Source organism: Salvia miltiorrhiza, chromosome 7 (assembly GCF_028751815.1).
Source record: "Salvia miltiorrhiza cultivar Shanhuang (shh) chromosome 7, IMPLAD_Smil_shh, whole genome shotgun sequence".
NCBI lineage: Eukaryota > Viridiplantae > Streptophyta > Magnoliopsida > Lamiales > Lamiaceae > Salvia > Salvia miltiorrhiza.
Genome location: NC_080393.1, coordinates 2,156,198 through 2,169,328, shown reverse-complemented (window position 1 = coordinate 2,169,328; position 13,131 = coordinate 2,156,198). Strand labels below are relative to the sequence as shown.

Here is a 13,131-nt window from a genome sequence, read left to right as displayed (position 1 = left end):
TAAATTAATTAAGCTAATTTACTAGATAATTAATAAATAATTTATAAGATGAATTTTTTATAAATATTACGCCCGGAAAAAAAAACATATCATAAAATAAAAAAGATCACACTTATCGTAATCGAATAGAGTAACTTTTATCATTCATTAGTTTCCAACAAATTCATAACAAGCTTGAAATCTCGTTAACTTGAGTTACAAACTCCTGAAACTAATTTTTAATTCGACATTAGTATGATGTTTGATAATAGATAATTGATTGAAAATTAGTTTGAGGGCTTTGTAGTTTAAATCGAGCAAATTTCAATCATAGTCTCAATTTCAGCGATGAACAATCGGATTGGTTGGAATTGATGCTACAAGAAAATAAATAATATTTTATAATCTCATGAAGATAAAATTATAAAAATGTTATCCCGGTGAAGTATAAAATGGTAATTTTTCCTATAAATAATGTCAAACACACTCACAAGCTCAATTAACTAACAAATAAAATAAATACTTAGTTATATTACTAAAGTTGGAAAATATAAATAAAAAGCTGGAGTAGCTCAGTTGGTTAGAGCGTGTGGCTGTTAACCAAAAGGTCGAAGGTTCAACCCCTTCCTCTAGCGATTTTTAATTTTGTATTTTCTGTAATTTATTTTCCTTGTTTTTTTTTAAGTTTTATTTTTGTTCAGCATATATTTTTTTTATTGTTTTGGGTTTTTTATTTTAAATTTCAGGAATTTATTTCCCTTGTTTTTTTTTTATGTTTTATATTTGTTCAGCATATATTTTTAAAATTGGTTTTGTTTTTGATTTTATATTTTCAGTAATTTATTTTCCTTGTTTTTTTTTGAAGTTTTATTTTTGTTCAGCATATATTTTTTATATTGTTCTGGGTTTTTTATTTTAAATTTTCAGTAATTTATTTGGTTTTTGATAATTTTGAAGAAGGGCCCAATTTTCTTCACTTAATTACAACTATACTGAGTTGCACATTGAATTTCATATTCAAATGCCAACAAATTTATAATGTCATTTAATACGAGTTGGAATCCAAATCTTGATCAGTCTTATCAAAAAAAAAAAAAAAAACCCCACTATTTTACTCTTATTAGTTACTTATCTTGTTACTCTTATAAGTTTGTTGAATAATGATGGATGTTAGCTGGAATTTCCAGATACAGAAAAAAAAATATGCAAGCACCCAGTTGGAAGTGGTTGATGGGAAAATTCATTATAAGCTCCAATATAATAAATGTCATTCAGTTCATGTGAGCTAGATACCCATCGACTTAAAAAAAAAAAAAAAGATGCTACACATAGTGCTATTAAATTTCTCAATAATATATACACTTTTATACTAACAACAGTACTAAAATGTATATTTATATTAGTATATATCATGTTCGTTACATTCATTTTTTCGAACTGATCATATACACTTTTTGTCCTGATTATTTGGTCATGAATTCAATTTTGAAAATAACATTATTTGAAAATTCAATTTTTGTTTTGGAAACTGATCATACGCCTCGTTCTTCTAAAAATGAAATATGGTACACTGAATCTCAATTCGTAAATCAAAAATATTTTTGGATTTAGGATTCAGTCTTCAAAACACACACACATATGCCTTTAATCCCCTTACATCTTTAATTAGAAAAGTGCAATATATGACTCAATTGTGGCTTAAATACATACTACATCTAATTAAAGAAATTTAAATCCATCCTTTAATTTTCTATCACATTTTGATGCTCATACAGTTTTTTAGTTTCATGTTACTGTTACAAATCCCTGACAGTCTGTACAGAAATATACATGAATAAATGAAACACAAGATTAAATCACGATCTTATATTATTATATATATCTTTGTAGCTATAGACTTTAATGCTACGCCTCATGCATAATTAATAACAAAAGCAATTAAGATAGAAAAGAGGAGGGTTAAAAAAAATACAATAGTGAAACAAATAAAAAAAATACAATAATCAAATCTGGAAATAATCATATATATGCTTCATCACCCTTTAATGTAATAATTGCTATGTTTGGCCCCAGAAAACTAAAGGGTTTCCAGGTTATCTGGATCATGTTTCTCCACATTCAAACTTAAATAATCCAAAAAAAAAGATGATGAGAAGAAAAGCTGAAGATTTATATGTTGAAACTATTATACATCAGCAGATGCAGTCGTAAATTCAATTCATCTATAAAACAAAAAAAAAACATTAAAAAAGAACATGAAATCAAAAAACAAACAGCACGTTCTTACATTATCTGCATCTCTCTCTCTCTCTCTCATCTGCCTTTCCTTAAGGAAAACAATGGCGGCAGCGCGGCGTTCTTCGCCTGCGTGCAGATAGGCACATTCAAAACCGGCCTAATTCTTATACTAACCGATCGCGTCTTCTCTTTCTTCATTCTCTTGCTACATTTCTCACTACTCCTCCCCGCCTCGCCCCGAGCTTCAGCTCGGGACGAGGAGGAGGAAGACGAAGAGGAAGAGGAAGGCGTGAGCGTGGAAGGGCGTTGCTTCTTCAACTTGAGCAACTCCTTCCACAAAACAGTGCATTTGGGAGGCCGGGGAGACGGATCGTCGTCGACGAACCACCTCACCCGGCTCTCCTCGTGATCCTTCTTGCCGGGTTCGAACCCCACCACCGCCTCGCCCGAGCCCTCGGGCTTCGCGCTGATCCTGTCGAGCTTCTCGGCGCGGTGGATTTGCCAGAACGGGCGGAGCTTCCCCTCGCTGAAGAGCTCGTCGGCCGCGATCATGCTCGTCAGGTTCCCCGAGAGGAACTCGAAGTCAACGCCCGGCCGCGGGGCCCGCCCCCGCTCCGCGGCCTCCTGCTCCTCCCGCTCCGCCTCGGGGTTGGGGCATATGGTGATGAAGTTGCTCTCGTCGAGAAACTCCGACGAGAAGGATATCCGGGCGCTGGACCCCAACTCGTCGGAGTCGGAGCGGGAGTGGAGGGGCTCCGCGGAGATCATCTGAAAAAATTGGAGGATGTAAGAATTACGGAGTTGGTGGTGGTTTGAGAGGCACAAGTGGTGGAAACATGGGTTGTGCATGAGTATATAAAGAGTGGGAGATATGGTGTTTAACTCCTTTTTTACTTGTCCTATAATTTTGTTTTATGTAGTTTTGTGTTTGTGGTAATAGTAGTATAAGTTTTAGGGCAATGACAGTATTGAAGCATATAATGGTCTGATGAAGTCAAGACAAATGAGCTAAAGTTGTTTGTGGTCTTAGGGTACAACACATGGTCATCTTTGGAACTATTACAAGTTACAACCAACTGCTTCCTATATTCATAAAAAAAAAAATGAGGTTTTTAACGGCACAAATTTTAATAAAATCTGAGTGAAGTTATTATTGGAATAAAAGTTCCAGTTTAAATATGAGTAGAATTGTGTATGAGCCATGTTATTATAAATGAAAGTGACAATTTTTTTGTGGACAGATCGAAAAGAAAATTGTAACAATTTTTTTATGGACAAATGGAATTTTTTTTATCAGCTTAATTTGTATTCCATTATGTCAATTGAACTATTTTAATTATATTTATTATAAACAAAAACTTATTATTATAATAATTATTATGTAACATTTATTACAAAAAATTAAAAATTAAAAATAAGCATAATTTATTTCCCAAATACTTGTTTAAGTAAAAATGCAAATGAAATATGAAAAACTACTATAAAACTTAATTTATTTAATGAGCGCTAATTGAAATACGGTGTGAAATATCAAAATTGGATAGAGGATCTAAAGTGATTAGTGCTATAGCTTTGTAGATGGTGTTCCCTATATTGTTATTTTAGGATTTTTTGAAATTACATCTTTTACATTTACTATATGACTTGTGCGAACATGCTGCAAAAAAAAGTTACTAAAAGTTATATATATATTTGAAAATCATTATCAACCCTTAAATGAAGAAAATTTACAGTAGATATGTCATCTAGATATATCAAAATTTGTAAAAGCATGTACTTTCATAATAATATAATGATTTTCGTATTGTCCGTTTCAAATTGGTAACTTTTACACACTTTCTTTTAATTTGTAAAACAAAAATTTAGAGATGACTTTCATTTTTAAAGGAGAACTTTAAGTAACTTCATAGACGAAAGGATAGTTGACAAGACAGGAAGCGGATGAAATGTCGAATATATATATTGAACATGATTATATTAAATTAATGTACAAAGTTTCAGCCTATTAATTAAATTTGAAATCAAGTTTGAATATATGGGAATATGGGATCGGGTTTAAATTAATGTCGAAGTCGTACTTATTAATTTGATCTAAGCTCATCAACACAATTTCACAAAAAGTCGATAGAGTAATTACTAGTATTTGAAATCAAACATTGAATATATTGTGATGCGAATTTTAAATAATAAATTTTGATAGCACTACGCATGTCACTTTCAATTTCAATTGATTATCATATAAGCAAATTGGTCACAATTCAGTGTATTAATAACCATCATGTAATGAAGCATTGAAATTGCGTTAAATTAATTTCCTTTGTTGATGGAGATGGGACAACCAATATTTCATGCTTATTTTATTTTTCATGCTTATTTTATTTTTCTTTTTATGGAGAGGCGGTGGAGTTTGAATTCTAAACCTTCTTATTCACAGATAGAAATTCGCACTGTTTAAATTTTATTTAGCTTATTTAGTCGTAAAATTTTATTCCTATATAATATCCTGTTTTCGGTCCTTTGCCGTGTCTTTTTAATTTTAATTTCGTGTAATTTATTTTATTTTATAATTCAGATTAACTATTTCAATTAGGGTCTATGATTAATTTTGATTACTTTTTTTTAAATATTAATAATAATAAATTATATGCTTGGTTATTCCATAATTGGGGTTATGGAGTACAATTTTTAAAAATTTTGATTTAAGTAATAAATGTTGATTGAAATTTATTATGTTATGGTATTTTTTATTTAAAAATTAAATATTACTACTAATTAAGATATTAACTTTAATAGTGGAACACGAATGAGACAACATAAAACATAAAGGTATGAATGATCTGTTTCGCCTCTTAAACTAGTACTAGAATCTCTCTCTTTTTTCTCTAATTTCTTAAAAGACTATAATCTCGTCTTTTTTCTTTTTTAATTAATAAAATTAAAAGTTAAATTTAATCGCATCTTAATTAGTATTGGAAAGCTATCGCCTTTTCCCCTAATTATTAAAGGACTATAGTCTCTTAATTCTATTTTATTTACATTTTAATAAATTAACAATTAAATTTATAAATCACGTTACCTATGAACTCAAATATAAGATCTTTTGGTCTTAGACATACCGCTATGTCATAAGCACACTATAATCACTTTTATTACCATTTAAATAACTAACTATGTAGACAATGAAGTGCATGGCAACTCAATTGGTAAGACGTTTCTCCTTTAATCAATGAGCCACTCTCCCATGTAAACGGTTGCACCGTGCAATTGATTTCTGAATGACTTGAAGTGTCATTTGTATATTGAAGTATATGTAGTGTCATTCGAAAATGTTCAAGTGTCATTTCTCGAATGAAGTAGTGTCATTCTGAAAACCAATTGCACGGCGCAACTGGTTGCACATGAGTATTTATGTTAATCAATAGGTCGGAGGTTCGAATTACCACGGAAAAAATGTGGAATTATTATTGATCCTATGTAATTAAATAGAAAAGTTTTTTAAAAAAATAATAAGTACCTTATAAATAGTAATATTTGGGTTTTCGGATGCTATTTATTTTGTTGGTTATTATAAATACTAATAAATTAATATTTGGGTTTTCTCCCTCTCTGCAGTGATTCATCAATTACTATTATTTATGGAATCCAACCGATTGTGTTTCTATCTGTCTTTGTGCAGTCAAGTGTTGTTATTGAATCAATAATTTGTAGATTAATTAATTTTACTTTCAAACTATATATATATATATACACTAGGTACCTAACCTTATGCTAGCTTGAACATGGCAATGAGCATGCATGGTGTAGAATTAAGAGGCATTACGTTTGACATTTAGTGACTAAATTAAAAAATAAAATGTGACCAATGACAAAAATAAATCATATATCTAGCCCGAAATTATTTTATTATGTAGCTAGGTTAAAACAACTATACCACTCTGTCAATTTTCTCCATCAATTATACAAGTGTATTACTTCATTGCCAGGTGTAGTTTGTAGTTACTTTCTTTAAAGAAACATCCAACAATGACATAATAATTAATTAATAACCATAAAAATTATCGTTAGAATGAGGTACGTAATATATAACGAAAACAAACATTTCATTGAAGGGGAATTATTACCTTTCTTAACAGGCAGGTGAATGATTAGACATGGATTAATGTGTGTGTGTTTAAGAGAGATAATTAATTTGAGTTGACCCTTGGTATATAGGAGTACTATATATAAACATTTCATCCAAGGGTAATATTTTTTTTTAAAATTCATTTAAGGGTAATTATTATCTTTCTTAACAGGCAGGTGAATGATTTGACATGGATTAATGTGTGTTTTTAACAGATATAATTTGACCCTTGGTATATATAGAGAGAGATGAGTAAAAATAAAAATTCATTTTAATATATAAAATAAAAATTATTTTCAGTCCTTGAATCATAAAAATTATTGGATGAATTCATGAGGATCATGAGATCGAATCTCATAGAAAGTAAAAATTTGAATTTCTTAAAATTCAAATATTTACACAGCGAATTCAGACGTATGCTATATAAAATTCAGTTATTTGTATTTTATATTTTAAGATGGGTTTAATTTGTATTCTATGGCTGATATTTACCTTGAGGGATCGGAATTTTACTTGAGTTCGAATCCTTGAGGAGACGAAAATTTTACCAATTTTTTGAATGTCGTTATTCAACATTATATATTATTTAATAAAATAATATATAGTGACTTATTCATTATTCCCATGTCTCACGAAAAATAGCAATCTCAATGAAACCTAACTCTATATACATAGATGATAATAACATGGGAGGAGTCGTAGGCATGTGATCACATGTTAAGTTGCATGCCATGTGAAATAGTGTAATTCCCAACTAAAATCAACAGTTTAGGGGTATTTATTGTCAAAATTAGTGTAGTTAATTACAACTCAATTTCAATGCTAAAAAGCTTCGAGGGCTCCTCTAAAAAAAGGATCCTCAAAGGGTTTTAATTAAACTCTAAATTTGTAGAAGTAGACAAGTAGTTGCATTGTTTCAAAAAAAATTACCATAATTTTCTTTTCGATTCGTCTACAAAAAAATTATCACTTTCATTTGTAATAATAATAGAGTTCACACAACTCCACTTATATTTTATTAAAACTAGCACACGCCCATTCGTGCGATGCACGATCAGTGAAACTGAACGATATTTTAAATAAATAAATAAATATGCATATTAAATATATATAATTTAAATATAAATAAATGTAAATATAAATCAGAAAAATGGTTTCATCGGTGAGTCGTAAGTGCATACATGCCATGTAATTTGAATAAATATAACAACAATTATTTTTATATGCATCAAAATTTTTATTTGTGTATTTTACCGACAAATATTTTTTATCAATGGGTTAGCAGAAAAAATAAACGATTGAATGTGTCATTCATTTTTAAAAAGTAAAATATGGAGTATATGACTTAAGTAAATTTGAATAGACATGCTGCTACAAAATTAAACTCTTCAATTTACTTTTATTTTATATTTTAAAGAGAATCAATAATGATTCTCCAATTAATGATTTTCCAATTAATCATTTTTTTGCTTCATAGATAAGTAATTGTCAAACTAATATTAAATTCAATTAAGAAATAATCATAACAAATATGTTAATATAACTAAATATAAAAATTCATATAAAAACATACTGAAAATTTAATAAATATAAATCGTATTTGAAAATCTATTTTAATATGTAAATTTATATTAATATAAAATTCACTTTAAAAAATTATGTTTAATTTAAAGAGTTCTAAAATGAATAAATACAAGTTTCATCTTTTTAGTTGCATAAAATTATTATAATAAAAAAAATAAATAGAAAATATGAAAAATGAACGGAGAAAGAACCGTATAATTAAAAGAAATTAGAAAAGAGAAAGGAGAGATAAAAGATGAGAGAGAAAAATAAATTGCAACTTTAATTAATAATAACTTCATTTTAAATTTATTTTTTATAATTTTTATATCAAATTAAAGATCTTTTCGTTATCTTTAATTTAACATCAATGTTGAATATCTTTTTATTAATCAAAGTTGATGATTTTTATAAAAGAATCAAAACAAAAAAAGAAAAATGAGGAGAGAGAAATTTAAAAAGTAGCCGTTATACTGCTCTTTTATATAATATATAGATTTGTGTAATTTACAATATGACAAATATTTTTTGTGGACAGAGAAAATATTTGCGAGTAAGGTAGGGGTGGGGGGTGGGGTGGGGGGGATTCTTGTCATTTTGATGTTAATTTGCAAGTCGAAAATTTAACGTGTTTCGCATTAAGTTATGGGGAACTACTATCCAGTCCAGTCTAGACAGCTAATCAAACATTGGGTGAATCTTTTAAATGATATTTTAATGTCACACTAGATTGTAGAGATTAATTATGACTCTTAATTAGGTGTCTTAGCAGTAATTAACCGTCTAAAAATTCCAAATAGTCAACCAAAACAAGAAGCCTGCCCCACACACATTTCTAGACATATTTATACACACTTACCGCCACATATTTAACTACAAATAAATGATAGTATTAGTGTGCGTGCGTTGGCCAAGCGGTAATGTGTTAATGTTCAAGGTCAAAAATTTTGGATTCAAATCTTCTGTGGTGTAGCCTTTAATTTCTTTATTTAATACTATAAGTTTATAAAAAAGAATTATAGTACTAGATTCATCTCAATTAACTGATCAATATTATATTTTTTTTATTATTATTTCAATTAAATTGATTAATTTCTTTATATAAAATAAATATAAATAGAAAATACATAATCACTTATTCATTTTATTATCAAACACATTTAAAACACTGATTTCATAAATTCTGCGTCGAAAAAAAAGTTGATCAACTTAGTTGGGGCGGATGGAGTATATATATGCTAATCATGTTTTGTGAGCATTTATATTTAATCTATGCTAGGATTATTCTTTCTTATTTTATACATTTATTTTATTTTTAATACTTTAAAAAAATTTGTGAACATCAACAAAATTAAGAATTGTAATAATGCTTGAGAAAAATATTGAATTTTATTTTACTTTTAACTTGAGGAAACGAATTTAAACCTCAATTAATGTAACAGAGATTCTAGACCCACCCCAAAATAACAAATAAATGTAAATATAGCAAGATTGAGTTGGAAATGGGGCCCATTGATGCGATCTTTTAACATGCAGGTGTATGAAATAATTTGTGAAATAAAATGTTGTACTATTTATTTTCATACTACGAAAGAGCTAATTTACTTTGTCAACCTTATAATAAGAAAAATAAATAAAAATTAATAATTTGAATATTTTACCCTTATAGATCCTAAATTAAACATCTAATCAATATTAATTATTTACAACCCAATTAAATAAAATTGGTTGGCATAGTATAAGAATGGTACAACCCAATTAAACCCACACATGATTTTTTTTTAATTAAATATAGTATTACTTAATTGTATTTACTTTTGCTTCAGTGTGATAAATGCCAGAGTTCCCAATTGGCATTGGGCAATTCATACCGAATTAATTGGTATAATTCGAAGGTGCAAATTGCAAAAGTTGTTTTTGTAAAAAATATATAAATGCCTATTGAAAAAAAAATTATAGAACAATGATGTTTTAATTACGTTTAATCGATTACACACAATAAATTTAAATCTAATATGTGAAATAAAATAACAATAAGTACGATGATGTCACATGGGAAAGGGACGGAATCAACATATTGAGTCATTGACATCATATTTACCTGCAATTTAATTTATTACTCCCTCCGTCCCAACGAACGCGGTGCGCTTCTTTTCAACACGGGATTTAATGAGAATAAGATTATAGTGTAAAAGTGTGTGAGGTCACATTATTTATAGTGTAAAATTATTATCAAAAGAAAAAATACACAACTTTTATTGAAACGGTTCAAAAAGAAATACGCACCGCTTCGGACTAATTTCTAATCCTTATTATTGATATTAGTACTATTTTCAACTTCAATGGCTCAATGTGTTGTGAGTCGATACATTAATTGGTGCTCTTAATTGGTAGGTGAACACTTCTGCCTATTCTATTCGACACGTACATATTCATAATTAATGTAACAATCATTGACATAATGGAAAATAAAATTTAAATTTTGTCTCATTTAATTACACTTTTAGTTATCATTTTGCTTCAAGTGAGCTCCTTAATATATATAGCTAGCTAGGGTGATCCCTTTAATATATATGGCGTCTGGTTTTAGTAAGAATTGTATTTTTATATATAAGAACACGAGAACTATTATAATTAATTAATGCATAATTACATTCCAAAAAAAAAAAAAAACCGTTCCCTCTAAGATTCACCCAAGTGATGTAATCAGTAGATATTAATTGATGATCAAAGGTTGGAAATGATATTTCGTTCTTATTTAATTGTGATATAAGTAAATATTGTCCTTTTTTTCTTATTAATAATGGTTTGTTTTACCTTTTTTAGTATGTTTAATTATTAACTACAATATACTCCCTTTGTCCTACGAATTTTGATGCATTTATTTTTTACATAAAAATTAAGGAGTTGTAGATTAGTGTTTTAAGTATGTAGTGTTGGAAATTGGTTGTGAGTAACCAATGTTTGAGAATTTTTCGAGTACCGAAAACATTTAATTTAGCATAATTAAATGGGACAGGATCGATCTACGTTCCGAGTAGATGATCGTAGTATATTTATTTACTCAAAACCGATTTCCGGTGAGTGAGAAATAATTGTTTAAAGTTGGGTACTTGAAACATTGAGCTGTGGGAAAAGATAAGCATAAATAAGATTTAATGCTTATCCCACATCGGAATGTGGATACATTATTACAGTATAAAAGCTATTACATCAATAGGATGTAATAAAAACTGTGTGCACACGTGACGGGTTGCACAGCCCACCCGCGCGCGACGCGCCGCCGCCCGCCCGCCCGGCCCGGCCCCGGCCCCGTCGCCCGACGCCCGGCCCCGTCCCCGGTCCCGTCCCGTCCCTTCCCCGTCCATGGCCGCGCGGCTTGGCCCGGGAGGACCCTTGGTCTCCCAGGAAGCTTCCACATTACTGCAGAGCCGTTACTTCTGTAACCGCTGTCGGAGAATTCATGGCAAATTCAAACAGCAGGGCGTGTACGTCCGTTTCTGTCTGTAACTCCCGACACACTTAAATACCATCAATGGTATTTAACTCCCCCTATTGATGTGGACTGTGCCCTATAAATAGGACAGCCTCCATGCATCATAGAATACACACCTGAAAACAAGCATTACACTCTTACTCTACTGCACTCTGCATCGTAAAGTTCTGTTCTCGCCTCGTCCAGTTCGCCGGAGCTCGTGGTGTGCGGTGCTGCTACCTACGAGACGAAGCCGTTTCATCTTTGGGGACGACACGCCAAACCGAAGCACTACCGGGGCGTATCTCGTCTTGCGGACAGAGGACTCTCCTCGACTCGGCTTTTTCACTGGTTTCAGGTTACTGTAATTTTCAATTCAGTTTTTCCTTGTCATCTAAACTCCTACATTTCTGGTTTCAATTGTACTACGCCCGCGAGCTTATATTCCAACAATCGCCAAGACGAGATAGCTTGCAACGTGGAGTTTTTGAACTTGTAAACTGAACTTAAAACTTTCGTAACTTAAACACCTTTGCTGGAGATGTCGAACCGGTCCCTGCGAACTCCACCGAGGCTGCCAACGCTGTTGCCGCTGCCAACGCCTGCCTCTGCCGCCGCCTCCGCCGCGGCTGCATCAACCGTGGCACCCGCCACCTCTGCCGCTGCTGCCTCCACCTTTTGTGGTGGACATTTTAGTGGTTCAACACCGCTACCTTTCTTGTTTGGTGCTAACCAAACGACTCTTGGAGGAGATAGTTCCGTGCAAGGAACGGTTGGCCAAACTCCGTTTGGGTCAACATTTGGTTCCACTTTGAGTGGTTCCGTGGGATCCATGTTTGGACAGAACGTTGGGGCCTTCGGGACCAACGTGGTGAGCCATGGCAACATGGCGGGATCGGTGCCAATGCAGCCCCCGAGGGCAAATGCAATAGCCGAAAAGCCACCTAAGTTTGGTGGGTCACACTTCAAAATGTGGCAGCACAAGATGATGTTCTACATCACGACTTTGGGCTTGGTCGATTTCCTGTGGGAAGACGAGCCACCTGCGCCGGCGGACAACGAGACCAATTTTTGGGTGCATGCCGCATATGACGATTGGCGCTATGGCGACTATCTTTGTAAACAGTTTATTTTAGAAGGTTTAGAAGATAGTTTATACAATGTATACGCCAATGTAAAGACCTCCAAACCACTTTGGGAGGCACTAGAGAACAAGTATCGTAGTGATGATGTAATAGCTAAGTTCTTAGACTTTAAGATGATCGATGGTAGATCGATCATGGATCAAGTGCAAGAATTCCAACTTATCTTGCATGAGTTGGAATCCGAAGGGATGAAAATGCCCGAAGCTTTCATCACTGCGGCGGTCATCGAGATGCTACCGCCAAGCTGGATTGACTTCAAGAGCTACCTTATGCAAAACAATGAGGAGATGACTCTTGAAGATCTCATGGTTAAGCTGCGCCTAGAATTTGACGTGAGAGAATGTATGACCAAGGTCGAAAACTCATCTCAAGTCAAAGGCAACTTGTTGGAGAAAGGCGGTCCCTCCAACAACAAGCGTGCTCGCCAAAATGCCAAGGACAAGGGCAAGGCAAAAATGAAGGATTGCTACAACTGTGGCAAACCGGGTCACTTGGCAAAGGATTGCTACAAGCTCAAAAAGAAGAAGGCGAGACGTGATATCATTATCATTGAGTAGAAGTTGATCAAGACAACTTGGCGGCTTAGACTAGAGTTTGAGTCCAAGTTG

At 32.1% G+C, this 13,131-nt stretch overlaps 1 protein-coding gene and 1 non-coding gene across 2 annotated transcripts; one reads left to right on the top strand and one right to left on the bottom strand.

The window, feature by feature from the left end:
- Nucleotides 1-540: 540 nt before the first annotated feature.
- Nucleotides 541-614, top strand: TRNAN-GUU (transfer RNA asparagine (anticodon GUU)). Its single transcript has one exon. It is a non-coding gene; the product is annotated as a tRNA-Asn (tRNA).
- A 1,514-nt stretch (nt 615-2,128) lies between these two features.
- Nucleotides 2,129-3,220, bottom strand: LOC130991518 (uncharacterized). Its single transcript, XM_057915778.1, has one exon. The coding sequence runs from the start codon at nt 3,064-3,066 to the stop codon at nt 2,293-2,295; it is 774 nt and encodes a 257-aa protein (XP_057771761.1). The 5' UTR covers nt 3,067-3,220; the 3' UTR covers nt 2,129-2,292.
- Between the last annotated feature and the right edge of the window lie 9,911 nt (nt 3,221-13,131).